This window comes from Sinocyclocheilus rhinocerous, unplaced genomic scaffold (genome assembly GCF_001515625.1).
Source record: "Sinocyclocheilus rhinocerous isolate Xijiao unplaced genomic scaffold, SAMN03320098_v1.1 scaffold348, whole genome shotgun sequence".
In the NCBI taxonomy this organism is placed as follows: domain Eukaryota; kingdom Metazoa; phylum Chordata; class Actinopteri; order Cypriniformes; family Cyprinidae; genus Sinocyclocheilus; species Sinocyclocheilus rhinocerous.
In genome coordinates, this window is record NW_015635025.1 from 769,199 (window position 1) to 780,670 (window position 11,472).

Consider the following 11,472-nt stretch of genomic DNA (forward strand, 5'->3'; position numbering starts at 1 on the left):
ACCATGGGTGCAGCAGGTGCAATGATATTACGCAGCGCCTGAAAATAGTCCCCAGCTAGGTAACTTCCAATAAGCCTATTTTCAGGCACTGCGTAATATCATTGCACCTGCTTGCACCTATGGTATGGCAGCAAAGTTCCTTAATTATTACGCCAGAATGAGAGTATAGTTCCTAGCCATATCGGCCTAGAAAATCGCAACTTTTCATTTTCCGTCGGTCTTAGTACACGATGTAACTACAGAGGAGTCAAGTTTTAAATAGGAAAAATATAGAAACTCTTTGGTCATTTTTGAGCGAGATGCTAACAGTCTAATCAGATTCAATGATCTATGCTAAGCTACGGCTAAAAGTGCTACCACCAGACCCGGAGATCGGCTGAATGGATTCGAAAACGGTAAAACTCAACTGTTTAATTCTAGGGGAGTTGGAAAATGAGCCTATTTTCAAAAATAGTGGCGTGCTCCTTTAAGCGATTGCTGCGTCTGTTCAGTGCATCGATTTACGTAAGAATGGTTAAACGATTTACACACAGTTCTCCTTGTGGTTCACGAATGAGAGCCGGCGTCTTATCACATCACGTCATTGAGTCCATACTCTGAAAGCACTTGATCAATTAAACAGTTTGAACTTAATACAACCAATTAAACGGCGAATAAAGCAGAATCGACGACATCCACTTACTCTGTAATTTCAGTGAGATGTCCGTCTGTCCAGATGACGAACCATTAGAAGCGGCGTCCTGTGATTTCAAGAAACTGAATTATTGTGAACTAAACCTTTTAAAGCTGCTGCAAATCAGCCACTCTTTCTATTTCGTTGCGATGTCTTAAAACACGTTTTCTTCTGAGACGGAGGTTATGACGAAGGTTTTTATACATGACAACGTTGGAGTGAGCATTACATGACAAAAACATGATTGACAGGAAGTACTCACCCTGATCGGGATGCTGTGAGTACTAGAGTCACATCAGAAGTCAATAGCTACGCCGATCAATAGAGACAGATATCAAGGCATGCCTGAATCGCTGAGGTCGTTTACACGCAAGTACTGCTGGGAAGGGGATGAAGCATGGCTTCTGCTTTAGGATGTCGTGTCTATGTTTGCCCACCCGCTAACAAATAAATAAATCTAAAGTGACATTATAAAAGCAAAAGGTGCTCTAAACGTGATTTGCATTTGTTAATGTATACATCTATCATAGCATAACTGAGACTTGTTAAAAATATTCACAATCGATTCATACTTACTGAATTCAGTGCAAAAACAATACATGTAAGGCATGACTCAAGAGATCAGAAATAATTGGCAGTATGTGCATGTTCGCCGTGTTGTTAACGTTTCATTTTACACAAACATTGAATTTTGTAGTGGTGTTCACAAAGCTAGGGAACGCTGAAGACACCGGGATCGCAGAAGAGACGAGTTTAAATCTCAGATGCCTCAACAGAACTGCTCAAATCAACATCATGATGGGTACAAAACGGTAAAAGGTACAGTAAAACCTGGACATACTAGCTGGTAAAATACATCTATGATTTAATGACTGCAGAGGGAAACAGGAACATGTTTGTCCTGATAGACTTTAGTCAGGACAGCGCCGGATTAGCGAGGATGCTGTTGAACAACATACTGACTGTACAGCTGATGAGTAGAGCAAAAACTTCACTGAGCAGTTTTGAAATGACATGCGATCTCATGCCATTATGAAGACTCTATGTTTAGCCTTGTTTTGTGAAATTCAGTATGCAGTCTATCCTGACTAATGTCTGTAATGATGCTCTGACCGGGAATACATCACCCATAAAAAAGAAAAACTGTCATCATTTACTCACTTTCCTCCATGGGGCACAAAATCACTGTGCTGCTTTTTCCATGCAAACATACATATGTGCTCTCAATGGTCCGTAAAGTGCACAAAGTCAACTTTTCTGACACCTTTATGGTGCTTTTTCATCCTTTTTGAAGCCTGACTGGTCAGCAGATGCTATTGGTTAACGAAAGAGAGCAGCAAGAACATTCTGCGAAACTTCTGTTATCCTCCAGAGAAGATGTTTGGAACGTGAGGGCAAGTAAATAATGACAATTTTAATTTCTGGGTGAACTACTCCTTTCATATAGAGGATGCGGTTTGCTTACAGCATTTAAGTAAAGAGGGTATAAAAATATAGGCATTTGAGACCCTGAATGAATGTTTTCTTCAAAGACCGTGAGAGGTGTGACCAAGACCATACTGTTAGCCACTTCTACCCACCTCAGTTGTGATTTATGTTTCTTTACACATAAGCAGAACATTAAATAAGAGGGCTGTGAATGACACGTGTAGCTTGTTTTGGGGATGAAAGAAAGAGCGTTATAGCAGGGTTTCTTTGTGATGCCGCATTATGTGTTGGTTCTTTTCCGACGGCCGCCGGAAACCCTTCTTGCAATAGTCACACCTGTGCGGATAGTCTTTCGTGTGGATGGATATGACGTGCCGTTTGAAACCCGAAGCGTCCGTAGTGTTGTACTCGCAGTATTGGCACTGATAGACCTTGCGACCGCTGTGCGTCTTCATGTGCTTCTTAAGTTCGTTCTGATGCCTGAATCCGCGCTTGCAGCGCTTGCACTTAAACGGCAAGTCCTTGGTGTGAACGGACAGAATGTGGCGGCTCAGCGTGAAGGGGTCCGACGTCTTAAAATCGCAGTGTCTGCACTGGTGCACTTTATTCCCCTTGTGCGTTTCGGCATGCTTCTTCAGTTCGGAGGGTCTGTGGAAGCCCTTCTCGCAGACGTCACACTTGTGCGGGAAGTCTTTGGTGTGCACCGAGATGACGTGACGCTTCAGGTCGCTGGAGTTGGTGCTTTTGTGTTCGCAGTGTGGACACTGGTGAGTCTTATGGCCCTGCAAGATCTCCGTGTGTCTCTGGAGCTCCTTGTCCTCGGCGAAGGCTTGCGGGCAGTGGCCGCACTTGAAGGGCAAGTCAGTGCCGTGTTTGCTCTTTATGTGAGTCTTTAAGTTGGACTGATCGGCACAGTGGAAGTCGCAGTGCTGGCAATGGTAGGGCTTCTCGCCCGTGTGCGTCCGCATGTGTTTCTTGAGCTCCGACGGGTGCCGGAAGCCCTTGGCGCACTCAACGCAGACATGTGCAAAGTTTTTGCTGTGCACAGCCAGCAGGTGTCGGTTGAGGAGGCCCTGCTCGGCCGTCTCGTACTCGCAGTACTTGCACTTGTGCAGCTTGGGCTCCTTGTCGCTCAGGATGAGCTTGTTGGAGCTGAGCGGGCTGGCCTCGTGATAGCGCCGCGTGTACTCGGTGTACTCCGGGATCTTCTCGCTCTTGATGATCAGCTTGTGGCTCTCCAGGTGGTTGTGGAAACTCACCTTCTTGTTGGTGGTGAAGTCGCAGTCGGTGCACTGGTACTTCTTCTTGAACATGTGGTCCGGGTGATTCTTCATGTGGCGCTTCAGGAAACCACGTGATTTAAACTTCTTGCCGCAGATGTGGCAGGGGTAGACGGTCAGAGGCTGTCCATCGGGACCGATGATCACAGCTGAAACAAAGAAAGAGAACATGCTGAAAATAGACATAATTTTACTCCTGTAGCGTATTTTCAGAGTGAGACAGGATATCCAACTTCCCTTTTAAACATCCACTTTTGAGGAGGCTTTTTGACCACGCTCAGGGGCTCAACTTCACCATCAATAACCACTTATTTTTTTCTGAATCTCTCATTATCATTTGCTATTATTGCTCTATTACATGCTTAGACACGCAGTGCAGCAAAGTTGCAACATGTTTGAAATTTAAACAGAACCTAAAATTCTGAAATGTTTCATAACACCATGTTTGAAAGTACAATTTCTCACAGAATGAACAACACAAAGTTAGTATTCTAGCCGATAACGATATGAAAATAAGGTTGTTATGACTATATTGACGCATCTTATTGTGCTGGATCAGTTTAAGATTGCTTTACATTTTAAACTGGCAAAGCTTAAAAAAGCATGAAAAGGAGAACTGTGCTAAAGATGATTAACAGCATACTGGGTTTATCGTGTCTACTAGTGTTCATTCAATAATATTAGTTTGTTTTTGGTTTTTTTTCCTCCTAAAAACACATTTGAAGGCGAAAAAATATAACATCATTAATATCAATACTTGGGTCGCTAAGGGTTAAATTACAGTATTACCTTTTGTTAACTTTTTATAAAGGTTGCATTACCTACAATTGTAGTCTAAAAACAATGCCAATAAAGTTATTTTGCATGGTGAAAAAAGAAAGTCATGTAGTGCAGCTGACACGGTGAAGGATGAAATATTAGGAAGACGAATGTTTTTCTCTTTTTGAAATCGCATACACTGATGAGCCCAGGAACATATAGGGTTAAACTGAGTTCATGTGAACATGTTAACTGTTTCTAGCACTAGCGGCGGATCATACCTGTCTGGCACTGGCGCGTCTCCCCTCTCCTCTTCTTCTTGATCTTTTGTTTAAGTGCTCGGCTTGTGCCGATGCTGTCTGTGATCTGTAGGTACGGAGTGGCCGCACCATTCTTACTTTCTACACTGCTTCCTGTAGGAAAGCCATGACAGGTAAGGTGCTTGGATTATATGCACGCTATAAATGCACTAAAATGGAAGGACAATGTTTTTATACATTTTAAGCTAGAGTTTAAAATGACCGATAGCCCAAAATGAAAATGCTGTCATCAGTTATCACAGGGTTTCCTAGTTGGGGGTCTGCAAACCTAATAATGCAGTCGTAAAAATGTCAAATTAAAATAAATACATAGGACTGCAATAAATACATAAAACTGCAAAAGGCTGTGATTCAGTGTGATGTGCTGCGTTTGTAGTAAAGCTACAAAGACAATGCTAGCACTATTTATGTTTGTTTGTTTTTATCTAAGAGGCCTTAGCTGGTTTTTGGAAAGATTGAACATGTGATTTAAAATAAAAACAATCAAAATAAGACACTTACTAAAAATGTCACGTCATGTGACAGTTAACCGACATCAGAGAACCATGAACATGCAATGCATTGCTAAATTATAGAAATCTTAACTTAAATATTTTCTTGAAGTTCGCCCTGAATTTTGTCAAAGGGACTCGGCTGATAGAAACCAAACCCGGAGCTATCATATGGCTTCACAAGACCTTGAATATGTGACCCTGGACCACAAAACCAGTCATAAGGGTCAATTTTGACCCTTGAAATTGAGAGTTATACACCTGAAAGCTGAATAAATAAGCTTTCCATTAATGTATGCTTTGTTAAGATAGGACAATATTTGGCCGAGATACAACTATTTGAAAATCTGGAATCTGAGGGTGCAAAAAAATCTAAATATGGAGAAAATCCCCTTTAAAGTTGTCCAAATGAAGTCCTTAGCAATGCATAATACTAATCAAAAATTAAGTTTTGATATATTTACAGTAGGAAATTTACAAAATACCTTCATGGAACATGATTTTTGCTTAATATCCTAATGATTTTTGGCATAAAAGAAAAATCAATAATTCTGACCCATCTTTGGCTATTGCTACAAATATACCCCAGCGACTTAAGACTGGTTTTGTGCTCCAGGGTCACATATAATCATACTTAGAGACCCATACTACAGTATGATGCTAGTATGCTAGAATTTTCAATTCTGGATGAAGAAGTATTCATATAAAGCAATTTCTATCTCTGCCCGCAATGTAAATAAAGTGAAGGACCATAAGCAGACGCCCAGGCGGCAGGAACAAAGGTCTTGTTGACCGGTGCGTCCTCCAGCTGCGCTTCAGTCATAGCAGGAGCCTCTTCCTCCCCAACTATGACCTCCATATACACCTGGTCAGTCATCTCCGAACAGTCTGCATTCAGGACAGAGAACAGCATAAACATAACACACATCTCTGACTTGCTGCAAGCACATGTAACTCTTCTTAAAGAGAGACGGAGAACTCACTGATGTCCTCGTCTCCTTGGCTGACGTCCTTTACAGCCATGTAGACCATCTTCTCTCTGGACAGCCTGCCTGAACCCGCCGGCTCCAGCGCCGTGTGCCCGGTGGGAAAATCACTCTCTGCCACCACCTCTGTGCTGCCTACAACACAACCCACATGCTCAGTCATGCTCAGTCATGCTCAGGGGGCCATGAAATGCAAAGTCAAAGTGTTCTTGATATGCACACATATAAGAGCTAACTCTACAATGAAAACATACTGCAAGTTTCATACGTCAAAGCTAACTCCACACACAATATACACGCATCCTAGGGCAAGGATACAGTGAGCATGATGCGAATTTAATCATCAGGACAGTACGCACACACTGGACATGTGCAGCCTGATTTTTTTGTCTAATTAAACGTTACTAGGCATAATTAGGCATTGTTCTGTCCCTGGATGCAGACAAATTGCACCTCAAAACACTGCGCTATAAAGAGTCCAAGTGTATCACTTTTAGGGCCCTATCATACACATGGCGCAATGCAGCGCCAGGCGCAACACAAGTGTTTTTTGCTAGTTTCAGCCCGACGCAGTTGTCATTTTCACATCCTGCGCCACATTGTTTAAATAGCAAATGCATTTGCACCCTTTTGTTCGCTCATAGGCGTGTTGGTCTGAAAACGAGGTGTGTTCAGGCGTATTGTTGGCGCGTTGCTATTTTGAGGAACTGAAATAGACTGCGCCTTTGACCAAATTAAACCTGGTCTTAAGTCAATGGTGCAATATTTTTTTTATTTATTTACAGGGCATGTCAGTAATATGCACCTATAGGCAGGTGAACAGCACGTGTACACTCTGCTTATTATACACACAGGGACGCAGCAGCGCACATGCCAAATATTACAAATGAAAGGATTACAATGTAAAAGATTATTATTGTGCCCCGTAGATGGTAGATGGAACTTTCCTCTCTGGAGAAGCATTCAGCTTTTCCGCTTGCAAATTCCACCGTGTAAATAGCGAATCCACCATGGCATGAGCGCAACTGGCTCTTAAAGGGAATGGGAGATGAGACTCTGATTGGTTTATGGCACGTTACGCCCAAAACACACCCATTACTCATTAAGAGAATAGGTACAATCCTTTTAGACCATGCACCGGGCACGCCGACTGTTTTTTCCATCGTTAAACTAGCAAAAGTGGATTCGGACACGCCCTAAGTGCACCCTCGCCATGCGCTTCAGACCATGCGCTTAAATCGTTAAAATAGGGCCCTTAGAGAGCTGCTAATCAGATCTGTACATACACTGATCAGTTATTTTTATCTTGAGTTGAATGTTAATATAGTGTGTGAAGAAAGCACAGTCAAGCTGAACATCTAAAGCATCAAAACACATCACATGTGTTGGTTGGCAGGGCATCGATACAGTGCGACAGCTAACTTCAGTCACAGCAGTGGCTGCTCACTGAACAAGCTAAAGGCCCTGATAGAATTCAAGTGAAATCGAAGACTGAACTGGACTGGTGGAAGGTCATTCGAACAAAATCAGGCCAAAACGAAGTTCGTTTAGAGTTCAAAAAAGCTTTTCTGTAAAAGTTCACTCTGACTGGTAAACACCTTTGGTCTGTGGTGATTTAGTAACAGGCGGGTGTGGCTCTGCGGCTCCGAAATCTTCTCCAGTTCATTTCTTGCATGAACTCATTGAAGAACGTTAGGTTACTTGCGTAACCCCGGTTCTCTGAGAACAGAGCAAGGTATCTCATTATGGGAAACGCCCCCAGGCGTGACAGACTATGAAAGCACCAATTACACCACGTCTGTCTGAAGGACGGACCAATCACAGCTCATGACAAGGAGCCCACCCCATCCCTATATATATGGCTGTGATCCCCGAAAATGGCATTCTAAGCACGCTCTTCCTCCGTGTTATGCGAGTAGGGAAGCTTGGTGAGATACCTCGCTCTGTTCTCAGAGAACCGGGGTTACGCAAGTAACCTAACGTTCTTCAATGAGTTCATGCAAGAAATGAACTGGAGAAGATTTCGGAGCCGCAGAGCCACACCCGCCTGTTACTAAATCACCACAGACCAAAGGTGTTTACCAGTCAGAGTGAACTTTTACAGAAAAGCTTTTTTGAACTCTAAACGAACTTCGTTTTGGCCTGATACAAGTCCCATGACGGGACCAGATGCTTAGATACTGGTCTTAAATGCTTCACCCCCTTCATAAAACGGCATATAAGCTGTTCAACTGAAACTCCCTCGAAGCCTACATGACACGCCGAAATAGCAGCCAGGTAAACGTTAATAGTAGAAAAAGCTCTCCCATTGTTCATTAAGCTTTGTAAAAAGCAAAGTACATCGCTCACCGCGCACTGAAAAGGAATAACTCCTTTACGAGTACACCAGTCCTCAAACACACGCCATTTAAGGCCATACAGTGAGCTCGTTGATGGAGCTCTAGCGCTCTGGATAGTGTTTATAACCTGCGGAAACCCGAGTGCGTATAAATTTAACCCTTCACGGGCCAGACAAAGATCGACTCGTTCCGGGTGTGGGTGAAATATCTGCCCCCCTGCATGCGACAGCAGGTCCCGGTGCAATGGGAGCAGCCAGGGCACTCCCTGAAGGAGCTGGACAATCTCTGCAAGCCACAGCCTCCCCGGCCAACGAGGGGCTATCAGAAGGAGCGATAATCCGTTTTCTCTTACACTTTCCAGAGTGGGAGAAATTAGACTCAGCGGGAATGCGTAAAGCAACACGTTCGGCCACAGGTGCGCCAGCACATCCACACCCAAAGGCGCATTTTCGTCCCTGAGAGAGAAATAGAGTGGACACTTTGTGTTTGCCTGCGAGGCGAAGAGATCTACGGCAGCCTTGGCGTACATCCCCCAAATCTGATCCACCACCTGCGGGTGGAGCACCCATTCTCCGTATAATGGGTTGCCCCTTGACAGGAGATCCGCCCCTACATTCAGGACTCCTGGTACGTGCGTCGCGCGCAGCGAGCTGAAGTGCCCCACGCCCCAGACAATCAGTTTGCACGCTAGATTGTGCAATTGTAACGAACGCGTTCACCCTTGGCGATTGATATATGCCACCACCATCGTGCTGTCTGTCCTGACCAGAACATGAAACCCTTCCAAGAACGGGAGAAAATGTTTCAGGGCCAGAAAGACTGCCATCAACTCCAACATATTTATGTGAAGTTTGCGAAGCTGGGGCGTCCAGCGACCGTTTACCGATCTGCCCTGAAAAACAGTATCCCAGCCCGACAGAGATGCGTCCGTTGTCACTACTTTTCTCAGAGACACGCCCCCCAAGGGAACCCGTCTGGAATAAACAGGGATCTCTCCACTGATGAAGAGCTATCACGCACTCTGCGTGTATTCTCACTCTGCGTGCTAGGTGCCGACGAGGACACAGACGTCTCGCTGCTACCCATCGCTGGAAGTCTCTCATTTTCAGCAAACCTAGCGAGACCACGGACAGCGACGAAGCCATCATGCCCAAAAGGTGGAGACAGGTCCTGAACGATACCAAATTTCCCTTGCAAAACTGGGCCAGGCACTGATAAAATGCCATTATCCTCCTTTCCGAGAGCATAGCGCGGTATGCCACAGAGTCTATTAGTAAGCCCAGATACTCTATCTCCTGAGATGGAATCAGCTGGCATTTGGTATAGTTAACTCTGAACCCCAGACTTGTTAGATGAGACGTGAGCATCTCTGTGTCCCGTTCCGCGCGCTCCCACGAGTGAGCGCATATCAGATAATCGTCCAGATTAGCAGATATTCTGAGCCCCTTGTGTCTTAGCGGTGATAACGCTGTCTCTATGCACCTGCTGAACACGCGAGGAGCGAGGCTGACCCCAAATGAAAGAGTAACAAATTAGTACACTTCGCGCTGAAAGGAAAACCTGAGATAGTTCCTTTGCGCAGGATAGATGCTTATATGAAAGTAAGCATCCTTGAGATCAACCGCGGTGACCCAATCGTCCCGACGGATTGTGCGCGTGAGAGCTGCAACTATGAGCATCTTGAATTTGTACTTCCTTAAGTGCTTGTTTATTGCACGCAGGTCCATTATTGGGCGCAAACCCCCGTCTTTCTTTGGAATTAGAAATAACGGGAGTAGTAGCCTTTCTGAGTTTCCCCCACTGGAACTCGTCTTATAGCTCTTTTCTCTAAGAGGGAGGATATTTCTGCTTCTAACACTCGAGCTGAATCCCCATTTGCTACAGATGCTATGACCCCGTTGAAAGGAGGGGGTTTTACAGCAAACTGAAGCCTGTAACCCTTGGTTACAGTCGCGAGGACCCACGGATGCGTGGAACACTCTCTCCAAACCTCCTGATAAAGAGCCAGAGGGTTCAGCTGAACCGATTCCATAGATGGAGTGCTGGCGCCATCTAGTGGACAGAGAGAAAAACGGCCAGGATCTGTGTGACTCAGAGACTGATTTATCTCTTGGTTCATTGTTATTATTTTGTTTTTGTCTCCCTGTGCCCTCGGGCGAGCCGCCTGCTCCGTGCTCTGGGGTTTTGCAGTCCTGGACACATTCAAAAACCTCCTGTTCTGCATCGGAGGAACAGGACACGGGGGAACAGGAGGACGCGGTGCTCTTTTACATGGCAGACAGATGTCAAACGCCTCGCCTTCCTTCTTCTGGAGGTCGCACTTCATCCCTCCCATGCAGAGATTGCGTCCTAGGTATCCCTCCTCTTTTTGTTGGAAGGGTTAGCGAACTTGGACTTTGCAGCCGCCGCCGTGAATGACTGCTTTCCCCATGGTTTAGCGTTTGAAGCAGCGGGGGGCGAGCCGCCTGCTCCGTGCTCTGGGGTTTTGCAGTCCTGGACGCATTCAAAAACCTCCTGTTCTGCGTCAGAGGAACAGGATGCGGGGGAACAGGAGGACGCGGTGCTCTTTTACGTGGCAGACAGATGTCAAACGCCTCGCCTTCCTTCTTCTGGAGGTCGCACTTCTGTCTCATCGCCACAACGGCTGGGCCTAACAATCCACTCGAATCCACAGGAGCGTCAAGAAAAACTAATTTCTCCCTGTCCCCGACACTCGATAGATTTAGCCACAGCGACCTCTCGCCCGCAACGGGAAGAGCCATGTTACGGCCGCAGCTTTGCACGGTGCCACGTGAGGTGCGCAGTTTGACATCTGTTATGTTGCAGATCTCCTCCCAGACCACCGGGTTTGGATTGCCGGCGTCCAGTTGAGTGCCCAGCTCCTCCAACAACTCGGCTTGATAGGCCATCGACAACGAAGTGACGTTAAGTGCCGAACCGCCAATGCTGAGGATTTATAAATTTTTTGGTACATGGAAGCGGTGAAGCGTTCCATTTTCCTACGCTGCCAGGTAGAATTAATTCACACACGCCATCGCTCTCACTAATGCATTCATATTAATGTAATCTTTACTGTGCTACTTTATCTGTATCTGATTTAGAATGAGCAGAAATCTGTGAGAAATATAACGACCCAAAGACAAAAGATCTGATAAAAAAAAGCTGTTATAGGAGCAACAGCCATGTGGGCAGCGCT

The 11,472-nt window shown here is 45.2% G+C and overlaps 1 protein-coding gene across 2 annotated transcripts in view; it reads right to left on the bottom strand.

The window, feature by feature from the left end:
• Positions 1-1,521: 1,521 nt before the first annotated feature.
• Positions 1,522-11,472, bottom strand: part of LOC107746145 (zinc finger protein 711) — a 22,403-nt gene continuing 12,452 nt past the window's right edge. For both annotated transcript variants that reach the window (XM_016560238.1, XM_016560237.1), the window contains exons 6-9: positions 5,935-6,072; positions 5,702-5,839; positions 4,422-4,553; positions 1,522-3,530 (exon numbers count right to left, since the gene is read on the bottom strand). In XM_016560238.1, coding sequence (XP_016415724.1) covers positions 2,353-3,530; positions 4,422-4,553; positions 5,702-5,839; positions 5,935-6,072 — 1,586 coding nt within the window. In that variant the 3' untranslated portion in view covers positions 1,522-2,352. The remainder of the gene's footprint in view (positions 3,531-4,421; positions 4,554-5,701; positions 5,840-5,934; positions 6,073-11,472) is intronic.